The sequence below is a fragment of the Chenopodium quinoa genome, unplaced genomic scaffold (genome assembly GCF_001683475.1).
Source record: "Chenopodium quinoa cultivar QQ74 unplaced genomic scaffold, ASM168347v1, whole genome shotgun sequence".
Lineage (NCBI taxonomy): Eukaryota > Viridiplantae > Streptophyta > Magnoliopsida > Caryophyllales > Amaranthaceae > Chenopodium > Chenopodium quinoa.
In genome coordinates, this window is record NW_018744693.1 from 825,499 (window position 1) to 840,197 (window position 14,699).

Here is a 14,699-nt window from a genome sequence, read left to right on the forward strand (position 1 = left end):
TGTTACGTCATCTCAGAGGAGTGAAACTACGAACAAATCAGTTTCCTGTCGACTACATGCCACTCATGGTCTCTGTGATTTTTACACTACTTTTATTGATCGAGGTTGTTGATGAGTGGAGGAGTAGAGAAGGTAGTAATGATTATGATAGTATGACTGTAAATCGTCATTTAGTTTGGGCAGATATTGGATTGTTGGAGCATGCTAGGAAGATTTATACTATTCAAATCTATTTACATTTTGAAGACAATTTTGTCAATGATGTTCCTTGCACGGCCAAGGTAATAGGATTTCAACCTCCTCTTTATGAATATCATGTTGGGCATCCAAAAAAGGATTTGATCATGCATACTGTTGCATTCGATGAATCAACAATTACAGTTGATTTTACTTGCAAATATTTTGGTGATGTAGGTTTGTTGTACAAGCACTCACTTCGTGTCTTACACTTAAACAACATTACTTATATCCCGAAGAGATACATTTGCAAGAGATGGACAAAAGCTGCTATGTGCACTAGAGTTGATGACAATGATGTGGCTGAAATGGGTGTCACTCCTTGTAGTGTATGGAGATTGTATCATATTCGTACATTTATCACACTTGTAGATCGGGCACATAATGACTTGAGTGCTCGAGCAGTCATTGAGGAAGCAATTGAAGAATGCACTGCTAGGATTAAGCTCTTAATGGGAGAAGATAAAGATGTGCCACTTGAGTCGTCAAAAATGGTTGAACAAGATATTACTCAAGATAAAGGTGATGGCAGTCTATTAGAACCACCAGTAATTTTTGAGGAATTGGCTGAAGATCATGGAGGCCCTGTAAAAGAACATGGAGGCCTTGAAAAAGAACATGGAGGCAATGATAAAGAACACGCAGTTGAGGTTGATGTTAAGGATCCTATTCAGAAAAGAAAAAAGGGTCAAAAGAATATTAGGTGGAAAAGCACACAGGAAAAGATTTCCAACAAGCTAAAAGGTCAAAATAAAGTCATGGAAAAAGAAAAACGCAAAGGGTGTTTCAAAGATGAAACAAAAAGCACAGAATACGATTAAGGTATATATTGTTCTTTATTATATTATATTACATTCTTTTATGGTTACACCTTGTTCTTTCATTGTATACACATTGTTCTTTTACTTGAATATTTTTTTTTTTTTTGGAAGGATCTCCCCCTTGTACCAGATGGAAATATTCTGGCACATTCCAATGAATTTGGAGGTTCTTTGGAGTTTTTTGAGCCTGATGACTATTTTGGAGTGAATATTATAAGTTCACCAATTAGAGAATAAATGATATGTACTATTTAGGCCCTGTTTGATTCACCTTAATTTGGCTAAACTGAAATTATTTTTACTGAACTGAACTTAATTTTATTGAACTGAAATTATTTTTACTGAACTTAAATTATTTTTACTGAACTGAAATTATTTTTACTGATTTTCTATTATAATTTTTCTTTAAGAAAACTGAATTTTATTGAATTGAACTTATTTTTACTGAACTGGAATTAATTTTACTGAACTGAAATTATTTTTACTTAATATTATTTTTTAAGGTGAAGAGAACAGGGCCTTAGTCTACGTAAACAATTTTTTTTTTTCATATTTGTCCTTATAATTTTTTTTTTATAAGATCTTATAAATGAGAACACTGTATTTCAGATTAATTTTTTTTTAACAAGACATATTTTGCATATAAATGGTGATAACTGTAGTTTATAAAAACACATTTTTTTTTTTTTTGAATAGACATATTTTGCAAAATAATTAAAAAGAATATTGCACTTATAAAAAAGAACAACAGATGATTATGGAACAGCTCAAATTCATATCTTTCTTTTCATCAATCTTAACCAAGTAAATAATCCCAGATATTAAATCTCCTTTTCAAAATGTACCTAAAAAATCACGGACCACCAAATGTTACTACATGCTGCTTATTCCTCATATGAGTATCATAAACACCATAGTTACCGTTATTTCCATAGGTTTCAGAATCAGCAACATCGACAACAGTATAGGTTTCGTCCACCACGACAAAATCTTTACAATAAGAATTAACCAGCAAAGCAGGAGCAAATTCAGGATAAGAACCAGCTCCCATTTCAGGAGGTGGCAGAGTTGCTATTGAGCTTATTTCTCCTCCACATGCAGCATAAGTTGCTGGCGCATTCAGGCCTTGAAAGATCCTCTGTGGCCAAAACCCTAGCGCAACTGGATGTGTAGCTCCCACTTCAAGCCACCAATCTCCAGAAGGCTTCTCCTATTGCATATGGTTGGAATATGGCAATTAGAAAATTACAAATTCTTTAAAACTGAAATCAGAAAAGGAACAAAGAGTTTTCACATTGAACACCAATAATGCAGCCTGTTTCTTACCATACAATTACAAAGTGTTTTAATTTGGAAATTCACCTGATAAACAAAGAACTTGTTTATGTAAACTTTTTCTCCCTTTTTTGATATTGGGTGCAAGGCAAAGTCTATAGGGATATCTGATCTGACAATGACAAACCCGCATTCAGAACTGAAACAGCGTAAATCACCTGCCTGTGGAAATGTTTATAGAATAATTTAGCAATTTGGACAATGAATTCTTTAATATCAGCATACTTTTCTTCATGCCATTATAATCTATTAATCTATAGAGTGGACTTTGTTAACATACTCCTACAGAATCTTTTTCTGTCAAAAAGTGACTTCTCGTCATTTGAATAAAAAAATTTGATTAGTTATGTCAGCCCTGACTTACAACTGCATATATAAAGAACCTTGTCCGGTTGTCTTTGTACTTGGATGGATTAACCTGGGAAACAAGCAAAAGGAAAAAAACAGCTCCTGTAATCTCTGCAATACAAATAAACAAGAAGATTCACCTCTTTTTCTTCTGCTAGATGGTGCAAGCAGATGTCCTCCTTAACCAGCTAAGTAAAAGCTTCAAAAGGAAATGTATAACAAATAACAAACAATTTAATGCAAAATCAGATCACTTACCGTCCACCCAGCAATTATGGTATCACTACCACCCCTGAGAATGATTTCCGCTGAACTGTACTGGGATGGTAGAGCTCTTGGGTTATAAACACTAAAAACACCACCAACTCCATAATAACTCTTCGAAGGATTGCTTTTTGTTTGACCAAGTGCATACTAAATCACAAAGTACAATACAAAACAGATAAATTTCCACATCCAACAAGGTGAAGGAAAAATCCCATGCTAATTAAGCATAAAAGAACACAAAAGATCAAGCAAAAGAAAAAACAGGACCATATAGTAATTTCCATCTAGTTGTTTAAATATTTGGCATACCCTTGCCTAAAAAAGCATGATAGATTTATAGTTATAAAAAAGTTTAAAGTCTAAACAATAGCATTATACTGTAAAAATAGTAATCATATTAAGGGAATAAAGTCACAGAAGAAGTAAAATAAAACGTGGACGGACAATTTTCATTTTCTGGGTGATATAGAGGAGGAAGGGGTGTAAAAATTCTTGTAAACCTCTGTGAAAAGACCTAGACACACTTGAACACTATGCAGATGATATGCATATTTGGATAGAAATGAGTAGTGATCAATTGATTGATTTCCCTATATTTCAGCTTTAAACTTACAACAGTTCCAGATATGTATTCAGTTCCACGATTGGGGTTCACTCCTTCCACAGACTGGTGTGGAAGCACATTGGTTTGTGAAAGGTCATCATTTTCATTGACTCTTCTAATGGGAACTGTCCCTGGAGGGCAGCCTCCATCCTTTAACAGGAACACGTCAGTTGGTCTTTCATTCATCATCAAAGAGATATTGCTGTTTTGGATCTGTTTAGGCCTAGCAGTAGGCTTCGTCTGCACAAATATAATATGGAGAAGTCAATAGAAAATTGAATATGGAGGAAGTGGGACAGCAGCAACTAAGATAGAAAAGCACCTGCGGGTGGTAAGTATGATTTTTTAAGACAGGATGATTGAATGCTGGCTGCTTGTAAAAATCTATACAATCATATATATCCCCATACACAGTCTGTACACCATCCAGCTAAAATAAATGACAGTTATCTAAAGAATGAGACGCCTTAACCAAGTTTTATAGAAATAAGTGCAAAACTTCCACCTTAATTGTCTTTACAGCAGATTCTGATCCACCTTTCCTCGAAAATTCAAGAGAAGCAGCCTCAAAACTTGACAGAAGGAAACATATCAAAAGAATGTACTTGTATATAGCTTTCAAAATCATCTTTGAAGCTGAATTATATGGAAACAAAAATTGTTAGAAAGAAAACAAAAATAATAAATTAAGACAAACGAAACAGAACAATTTTGCTGCTTCTCCTGACACTCTTTCTAGAACCCTGGCATTCTGCTAATTTTGTAGCTGAGACTTCTATGAGGATATTTGATAAAAGTAGATTGAAAAAATTCACCAAAATATGAAAGAATACGTTATACGTACATTGGTGGGGCAAAAGATAATTCTACATATGAAACATATCTGAGCTTTCTATAGAGAATGTCATTTTAATTACATTTATTTTCTATAGGAACATATAATAAGAAACTTGACTATTAATCATACATCCAAAACTTCAGCAACATAAGTAACAGAAGAATATATGACAACCCAAATGATGGAAACAAAAATGACACAAGAGTAAGAGGGAATCACTAATAGAGTAGTGAGGCAATTAGACAAACATGCTGTTTGATTAATTTCAGATCAAGTACAATACAACGAGATAAATAACAATGCAAGTAACAATACTAGCATCACCAATGATATTTGCAGTACAGCAGGGGAAAGAAGCACATACCAGTTAACGATGAGATCCAACCTACAATTCTCAATAGCGAATGAGAGAGTGAAAGTTGTAGCCAAGGTTTGCAAATTGGGATAAAGTATAAGGCAATCGAATTGGGAAAGCACAAATATATGAAACAATTCAAAGCATCTAGGCATATTCCATGGTATATACAAAAGCCCTAGATCCTCAATAAGGAAGAGATCTTACTGTTTAGTCAATGAAATATTGAAAATTAGGATACAAAAGATAACAGGTAGATACAATGTAACTCAAATGTGTTTCATTCATGCCAGATTCTCAAGAGAAGAAAAAAAAAATGCAATTGTAGAGATGTATTCAGCACTCTTAGAGTCTTAAAAAATAACAAATGGCATATACTCCCCCCATCACAAACAAATAAACTTCACATTACTCTCTTTCCTTTTAAGTAAAAGCTAATGGTATAAAAATAAAAAATAAAAAAGCTCCCTTGCATCACTCCATTATATCAGTTATATATATCTTTCAATATCATAACATTTTATCTTTTTTTATTGTTGTTATCTCTCTCCACCTACTTCCAATAATGTTATTAACATTCAATAACAATTCTTTAGACCTATAAGAAAGTAAATCCATAATCTCAATGTAAGCTCAAAATGCTCTCCATACTATGCTCACCTTGCCTATGCAAGCCAAGAAAAATGTTGCACACTTGCACTTATCTACGATGGTATAGTTATTCAATAAACTAAATCCCATTTCCTACAGATAACAACAGAAAGAAGGAGCTGCAAATGCCCAGCAGAGAGCGTTATATCAATCCAGGATAGTTGTCAAAGCTAAAACATGAATAATGAAATCATGATGTAATGAAACCCGATAATTCAATTTATTGTTTATACAACAATTTCAATGACTTTCCAACTATCTGGAACATCTGTTTATCAAAATACCAATGTAAATGTATTAAGCTTACTTGAAAGCACAAAGCAAATTAATAATTTATGTCACCGATAGCTAGGCAATACAGGTACCTAAAGGAACTTGTCACCAAAATAAATTAGCAAAATATCTGGCGAATCGTGACTAAGAAACAGCTTCTTTTTTTCTCCAGCTGTAAAAAAAATTGCAAGATTTACTGAATTTTTTCTTCCTGGTATGTCTTAAGGTCACATATTGTGACAGAGAAACGATCTCTAGATTATCTTTTAGAAGCATAGCTCCATAGCTTGTATTCCTGTATTCCATAATCAAGGTATTATGACTTAGCAATAAGGTAGTCAACAGCCATATAGTAAGTCCCTACTAGGAAAAATGATGCCAAACCACTCCGAGCCATCCTCGTAGAAATACCCCGGAATAGAAGATTGCGATCTGACGGATGCATCCCAGAAAATCTCTCAAACCAATTCCCAGGCCGGCTCCATTTTAGATACTTCCTCTCCTTAGCCAGATACTTGGGTAGCACAATGCACTGAGAACGGGTTCTTGAGGTATCAAAACCATGAGAAGCAGCAGCAGCCATTGACCCAGAAAACCCAGCTGACAGGCTAACAACTAAAGGAGACAAAGGGCCAATTTCATCATTTGTTTCCGGAGGAGGATCCATCCCAACAGCCTTCCAATCAAGCATTGCTAGATGCAGAAATTGCCAGCTGCCAAAAAAAACGCCACCAAATATAGAATCACGTGCTATACCTGTTCGAAGGCCTCTCCAAAGGGAACGCCATCCTTCTAATCTGACAATGTCTTGCGGCCGTCTAACATCAGTGACATCAGGTGGCTTACCAGAGCCAGTCATCATCCATGGATAATTTTTCAAGGCCTCGGCCATGTTATGATTTTTTGAAGATAAAACAGATAACAAGTTGACAGTACGATCCAATGCCAAACTATTGGGAATATATCCAGGTAGTAACCTTGACATCATGGGAGCTGCAGCAGATTTTGTAGCTGCATTACTTGTGCTAGGTATAGGAATAGCTGCAGCAACCTGTTTCCGAAGCTTTATCATTTCAAATGGAGAGTTCAGGCAAGACTCTAAGGCCCCAGATATCATTCCCGATAAAAGGGCTTCAGAAACATAAACATAGTTATCAATCCGACCATCTTTATAAAAGGCTGTCAAAAATTCATGGACCCCAAATCGAGCACCCAGACCTGCAATTCTTCCCACAGTTAGCCAACCAATACCGCTGTACAGACCTGGATATCCCGATACAGATTTAACCCTTTCCAAAACCTGAGTGGCAGTTAACTTCTTGCTGGAACTAGCACCAACTTGGATGAGAGTTTTGACAGTGTCGAGAGGATAAGATAGAGCAGTGCCTATTGCCACAGAACCTGAAGCAGCAAGAAGATGGCTTGCAAATACCGGGTTCTTTAGTAATTCCTCCATCGCATAATCCTATTAATTACTACAAGGGCCGAGAGAGCAAAAAAACACAATGAAGAGCAAGAATATGACTGCCAAAATTTTGCTAAAGCTTACTTCCCCATAGCTTACTTTTCCTTAAAAATTCAAGACAACTCAAAATTACTCGATTTACTGAAGAAGAATATTGAATCAGATCATCAAACCCCACATTCCTGCAATAAGCATAGGAGCAGATGCTTCAGACATCGTAAAACAAAAGCATTAAAAACCCATAGAAAATTGGTAAATACAAAAAAATTTCATATTTAACCACCAATGAACTTCATGCAAACATATAGCTTCCTACAACAAAAGCAAACAATCACATCAAATACTCAACCAAACGTCGATTCTCTTGGGCATTTCATCGAACAGTAAATATGCATGAAATTGGCAACATCAATAAACCCATATAAAATTAGTAAAGGAGCAAAATTTAACAATCAAATACCAACAAATTAATGAAAATAACGAATCACAAAAATGGGTAAAGCAAGAACAAAATTAGCAAATTAACAATGAACATCAAGCATACAGATATTCCATTAATGAGTAAAAAACAAGAAGAAGGTGGAAGATCATTAAACCTGGCAAAATGTATGCCCACAAATCACTGAAAGGTGGATGCTTGGGAAGAACTTTTGAATCGGGTATATTGGAGTAAATGAGTGCTACTGGGGTTTTAGGGGTTTTAGCATAAATGCAGAAATTTAGGAAGAAAAGAGAAGTGTTGGCCGGTTTTTCTTAGGTTCGAAATTGGGATCTGAATCTGTAAGTATGCTGTAGAGGACCACAGCCTGTGGCAGACTTAGGCAATAGGGTCATTTGGATCAAGTTTAAGTCGGGTCAATTCGAGTTTAGTGCGGGTTTAGGCAGTTTTGATTTTTGGTTTGATATTGTCATTAACTCATTAATGCAGATAATCCCAATTTATATAGTTGTACCTTATGTTGTCTAGACAGTTTTAGTAATTTATAATACTTGTTAATATGTTAACGAGCTCAATCAAGGCTAGTTCATGTAGAGGTGTCAAAAACACACCCGACCCGATCTAAAACCGATCCGAAAAATATCCGATTCAGATTAAGACTCGCGTGGACATAACAATTTAGTATGACTTAACTTTAAACATTGACCCGACCCGATCTGACCATATCAGACTCGATCCAATTATCCGAATTGACACTCTTAAGTTCATGCGAGCTTAAATTGATTTAAGAGTTTAATAAGTCAAGTTTGAATTATTCTTAGTCCAACTCTCAAGTAATGAACAAAAGAGAGACAACTCAAACAAGTGTTACAAGAGACATGATTGAGTTATCGTGTGGATGCCAATTAGCTTATTAGGTTAAAGTGATATGGGATTGTGCCCAAAACCTGAGATTGAATATCATTTACAACATTGTTTATCTATCTTTTAGATTGTTTCAATTCGGTTTTACTAATTTGGCCAGAATCAATTCAATTCAAGTTAGGGATTCTATTCGGGTAAATTTGAGTCAGGCCAAAAAATTTCAAGTAAGTGTTGCAAATCTTGTAATGACAAACTGACAATCCTTTGTATGGGCCCTAAGTGAAACATTAGATAGTGGTCCTTAAAAAAATGTACATATATGTCCAATGTCCTAGTAGTGTTTTGAGTTCGAGTCTCTTTTGAATTTTGAAAAAGTTAAAATCTTATACGTGGTCCACTATTGATGAATATCATAACAATAAGGTCAATAACATCACTAAGAAATTTAGTGAAAATTTTTAATTATTAAAGAATATGTATTTTTTTTTAAAAATTCATATGAGGCATAAAACCAAAGAAAGGAAGCACAACAGAAAGCGAATACTTCCTCCGTTCTATTAATATTGTAACAATGGACTTTTTACACTATTCATCACTCTTGTTTGACCATATAATATGTGTTTCGGGGTTTTTTGTCCCTTGGGAGAGTTACAACACTGAGACTGGATTCAGCAATGGACGCCTGTACCTGCAAAGCAAACGGACCGCCGGATGGTCGGTGGTCCGCCTCCGAAGATTAAGTTAGTAAGCGTTCGGTAATAAAACGTGCGGAAGTAAAGTTATCTGCTCGGATCCCAAGCTCAGGTAAAGTGATGTCTGTTCTTTGAAAATGACAACTCTGTAGTAAGTGACGTATTGTCTCGTATTGCGTGTATATTCCTGTCCTGTCATAAATGCGAGAATGTCCCTATTTATAGGGTCCTTTTGGATAGTGTGCCCTCCCTAGGATCTGGTGACCTAGGGATTAGGTCACTCCGCAAAACGGCGCCTCAAGGTTTGGGCCCTTGAAGGCCGCCATTCCAGAGGCAATGCCTGAGTGACACGTGTCACTGAGCCCAAAAGGCCTTTGGGGCAATTTTTAGGATGACACGCGTCACCTTCCGATTAATCCATGCTGGATCATCACTCTGTTTAGGGCAGAGGAATGTCTGCCCTCCACGTGTCATCATCTCATAGGTCCAAATGGCACCTTTACTGAGGACACGTGGCATTTTCTGATTGGGCCACCTGGCCGGGTAAAAATACCCAAATCATTTGCCCCTCACAGGGGTCACGTGCATTGCACGTGGCACCTGTGACAGGTGTCTTCCTATGACTGGTTGGATTTTCAAATTGCTTTTGGGGGGAAAAATTAGGGTTTCCCTTTTCTATAAATAGGAGGGTTTGACTTCATTTTCGCTTTCACACCTTTGCGAATCTTTGGAGAATCTCTGGACTTTTGACTTTCAAAGACTCTCAAATACCCTAACTTTGTCAAGCATCCGACGTTCGACCTTTCTGTTCGACTGCTTCAGCCAACCAGGCGTCTCACAAAACCTTCTTCTAAGGTAACCGCCTGCTCTTTCCTTTTATTTTTTCTTGTATTTTTCATTTATTCGAATGGTTTCCCAAACGTACACGGCATGGCCTAGGTTAGCGATCAGCCGGTCACCGGGGACGGCTGAATCTAGAACAAGGAGTGCCAAATGCTCGTTCGAGAACTTTCCTTTGAGTACATCTCCAAATCCGATAGTGTTTGTGCATTTGCAGGACACGATGGCTCGAACAAAGCAGACAACAAGGAGATATAGGCCAGGCCGGATGATTCCTTTTACCATTCGGACAGTGAGACTCCAAATTCAGACGGCTCCATTAGGGTGCCAGTTAGCGAAATTTCTGAGCACCCCCCAATCCCTTCTTCTGACCTTCCCCAAACTCCAACATACTATTCTCCCCCTTCTTCAAGCGGCACCCCTAGTGATACTATTCTAAGGGAAGCCGACAGTCGGTACCAGTCCGAGCCTTCTGAACAGGCGTCGGAGGAGAGTCTAGGGGAGGACCTAGCTGGCCCTAGCCGGCAGTCCCTTAGCTCTGGGGAAAGTTCCGATGACGTTCGGCCTCGTCATCTTCTGATAGCTACCCAGTAAACTCAGAGGAAGCCCGAGCGAAAATAGAGACTGCAAGGGAATCCTTTTCAGTTGGGGTGTTCAATTCCGGGTACCCGGGTTTTCGGGTACCCGAAAAGGCGGGTGCCCGGATCTTCGGGTAGTTGGAAACTCGACCCATGTCCCGACCCGAGAAGATCGGGTACCCGGGTTTCGGGTACCCGATTTTCTCGAGTCGAGTTACAGGGTACCCGATTTTTAAAAAATTATAATTTTACAAAAAATTTAATATGGACTTTTCTTCCATCCTTTAAAAATCACATGCTGCTTATACATCAATATAATCACAATAATCAAAATCAAAAGCCAAAAATCAACAACAACAAAAATCAAACATAAATTAAACTTTTACACGCTTATGAACAACAAAGCCACAACTAATTAATACTCAAACTGATGATTATAATGATAATTGTCCAAATAAACCCTAAAAAATTAACTAAAATATTTTTTTGGGCCGTAGAAGTGAAGATCTGTCGAACACGAAGTGAGCGGCCGCCGGAGAGGAGATGAGATGACATCAAAGAACAAACAACTAACCGGAATGATGCTCGGAGAAGACGATTTGAAGCATGATAATATCTCCTATGTTTGGGGAATACGATTCTCGCGCCTCTTCGTGGAGAAGATGATGCTCGCGCCTCTGTTCTCGTTATCGATCGTAGTGGATCCGTGGAGAAGATGATGTTCGGAGTTGCTCTGTTATCGTTGTGGAACCGTGAGATATGTAGAGAAGCAAAGAGAGTAGAGATGAGAGTTGTAGAGAAGGGAAAAGAGCAAGTAGAATTGTATATTGTAGGGAGGGAAAAAAAATGTAGAGGAGAGAGGAATGACGGCTTGGAGGAGAGAGAGTATGATAGTTGGGAATAAAAGTATAAAACCCTAACCCTTCACTTCACATGAACAACTTTTCACCCAAAACAAAAAAAAAATTACACTCACGGGTCAGCGGGTACCCGATTACCTCACAAGTCGGCCCATGACCCGACCCGAAGACCTGCTATTTTCTCTTTCATTTTTTTTTTAAAAATACCCGCTAAATTCAGTCGGGTCAGCGGGACAACGGGACGGGTCATTCGGGTCGGGTATTTTTGAACACCCCTACTTGTCAGTAGAGAAAGGGGAAGGATGGGCGGAGCCAAGTGCTTCCAGGCACTTAAAACGCGCCCCCTACTATCACCATGTTCCGCAAAGCAAGCGGACATTCATGACATCCGGTCTTGCCAATTTCAGGCGCAAGACCGTAATGGGGCATGGCTTTTCCTTGTCCGTCCCCAACAAGGAGGATACTGTAACCTGGCCCTCCCTGGCTAGTTATAAGGACAAAGCCTTCGGCTGCTACGAGGCGGTCCTTCAGGCTGGTTTACGCTTCCCTCTCCATCCGGTCGTGGAGAGGATACTGGACGGATACCAACTGGGTATCTGGCAACTTGTCCCGAATTCATGGATAAATATCATCGGGTACGTTGCCGCCTGTGAAATGCTGGAGGTGGATCCCAGCTTTGAGGCATTCTCTTACATGCACTACCTCAGCCGTGCGCCTGCCAAGGGCGGCGAAGGCTGGTACACCTTGTCCACCTGCAAGGGATACATGATGGCAGTCGGCAAAGAGAACAAATGGAAGGAATGGAGAACAAAGTTCTACATTGTCCATTCCTCTGAAAGCCGAATGAACCAAAAATACAATCGGTGGAACAAGGATCCGCCCCTCCTGGCTGGCAAGAGTGTCTTGCCCCCTCTCCCTAGGCTGGCCCAGAAGGAAATTTTTGACCGGGGTCTATTTAAAGTGTCCGTTCGGACAAACGAGCATGGGGAGAAAATAGTCGTCCCCCAGAGCTACATTCCCCTTTACAAGTGGCTAGAAGATGGGGTGTTCTTGGCCGCTTGTGGTCTAAGCTCTGAGATGCCGAGAGGTAGTCGACCATCTGATTTTAAGCAAACTTTAAATTGTTTTCAGTATATGTTCATAAAGCCTAACTCCTTCTTTTTGGTGCAGACAAAGCAATGGAAAAGCTCTCGGCAACAAAGAAGTCGGTTGCCGTCTCTGCAGCAAAGTACCGCTCCAACGTCCTTAACAGGGCGAATGACGAGCAGAAAGCGGCCGGAACTCCCAAGGTAGCTGTTTATGACACTTGGTATATTTTTTTCAATAAAGGTTAAATTTTGCCCGCCTTTTTTTCTGACGCCTTTCTTTTTGTTCAAACAGAGTGGCTCCATCAGGCCTTCTCCCTCCAAACAATCCCAACCCAAAATTCAAAAGACTGGGGCGGGTGATGTGAGTGCATCCGGAAAAAACCGGAAACACATTGCTCAAAAGCCCAAGAGAGGGGACGGCTCTGCTCTCGAAGCTGACAGGGAGGTCAGCAAACCGGATGCTACTCAGGCATCGAAGGGTGGCTTTAAGCAACCCAGCACTGTTGTCGGCTCATCAGGAGAGAAGAGACGTCATGGGAGAGAGGAGGAGGTTCAGTCGGACGGTATGAGCCGCATCTCCATTGAATTGCAGTATCAAGATAGTTTCTTAGAACTTGACTAACTTATAATTTTGCAGCTCCTGTGCAAAGGTCGACCGTCGTCCAGATGGCCAAGGGGATGCTGCGGTCGCTCGATCTAGAGGACAAGGCGTCCGTGAGAGGAGTCGACACCCTTAACTTGGATGCCATCTTGGGGAACTGTAGACACCTAAAAATGTCTCCCCAAAACCAAACCCGTTGATGAACACCTTTCACCGCCATTATTGGTTGAGTTGAGTATTTAATCTTTGGAGTGCTTAAATCCATGTTCTATCCAATATATTTCATGAACCAATCCAATTTCTAGCTCATTTCCCTAAACCATAACCTATTTTCCACTTTTCGTGTCCACTGAGAGAAACTGATTTTATGGCTATACAATTTTGATCCAATTATTATTTTGTTGGATAGGCCTTTAAATAAGATTTCCAACCATATATCATAAGCCCAATTCCGAGCTATAACGAAAAAGATATGAGCAAAACACCAAACTCGGCCTAAAACCGACACCCTTCCACTAAAGCGGATATATATTAAAATATACATATTATTTTGACTTGATTCTAATTGGGTTGGAAAGTAGACTTGATAATATTTCCAATGATATATTATATGCCTCACCGAGTTACGGATCAAAAGTTATGATGGTTTTAAAAACGGGTAAAAACCTGGAATCACCACGCACAGTGCAATTCCACCGTGTCACGGGAAATTGCACCGTCTGACGGTGGGAATCCCCGTGACACGGTGCCCTTGCTGTGACGCGGGGCTATTCCGTGTCCTATTTGCGTTCTTCGTACCTAAACAACTCCCGCTTCACGACATTTTCCACCGTGTCACGGGAATTTACACTGTCTGACGGTGGGATTCCCCGTGACACGGAGCTGTTTCCGTGTAATTTCCGCGTCTCCCATACCGTGACACGGTGTACTGTACCGTGTCACGGTGGATACTGTCGTGTCACGGTACCTGTGCCGTGTCACGGGACATTCCGTGTCTTTTTCGCGTAAACCCTTAACGCGTTTTCCTTCCCGTAAACTAAATATTTCCCGTGTCACGCAAATTTGTACTGTGTCACGGGAAAGTTTCCCGTCTGACGGTGGGATTTCCCGTGTCACGGTACACTTTGCCGTGTCGCGGGATACTTTTTTAGGGTTTTTATCATTTTAGGGTTCCATGTGTTCCCTCAACACATTTTCTCTATAAATACCCCTCATTTCTGATGTATGGGGAACGAATAATCATTCTCTCTCACCTTACACCAAAAATCATTCTCTTCTTCCTCTTTAACCTAATTTCTAGCCTCCTTATTCTTTTATAACAATTCCCCTAAGCACTCCAAGGAGTCTATACTTAACCCGAGGTTCCGTCCTTAAACCAAGGCGTGAAAGGTACAAATAACTGAGGGTTTGGACCAAATCAAATCTAATATTTATTTAATTTAATTTCCATTTACTTTATATTTTTTTTTATTGAAGTTACTAACAGTTTATTCATGATGTAGCAATTTAAAGGAACACGCGGAATGTGAGTAATTAATTAATT

General features: G+C 39.1%; 2 protein-coding genes across 2 annotated transcripts; both read right to left on the reverse strand.

Moving 5' to 3' along the window:
• Positions 1–1,818: 1,818 nt before the first annotated feature.
• LOC110702462 lies at positions 1,819–4,886 on the reverse strand. Its single transcript, XM_021880171.1, has 8 exons — positions 4,815–4,886; positions 4,118–4,248; positions 3,935–4,027; positions 3,622–3,852; positions 3,000–3,155; positions 2,758–2,811; positions 2,421–2,555; positions 1,819–2,268 (listed from the first exon to the last, which is right to left on the reverse strand). Exons 2-8 carry the CDS (start codon positions 4,238–4,240, stop codon positions 1,912–1,914), a joined length of 1,149 nt encoding a protein of 382 aa, XP_021735863.1. The 5' UTR covers positions 4,241–4,248; positions 4,815–4,886; the 3' UTR covers positions 1,819–1,911.
• A 781-nt stretch (positions 4,887–5,667) lies between these two features.
• Positions 5,668–8,020, reverse strand: LOC110702463. Its single transcript, XM_021880172.1, has 2 exons — positions 7,791–8,020; positions 5,668–7,376 (listed from the first exon to the last, which is right to left on the reverse strand). Exon 2 carries the CDS (start codon positions 7,183–7,185, stop codon positions 6,046–6,048), a length of 1,140 nt encoding a protein of 379 aa, XP_021735864.1. The 5' UTR covers positions 7,186–7,376; positions 7,791–8,020; the 3' UTR covers positions 5,668–6,045.
• Positions 8,021–14,699: the final 6,679 nt, after the last annotated feature.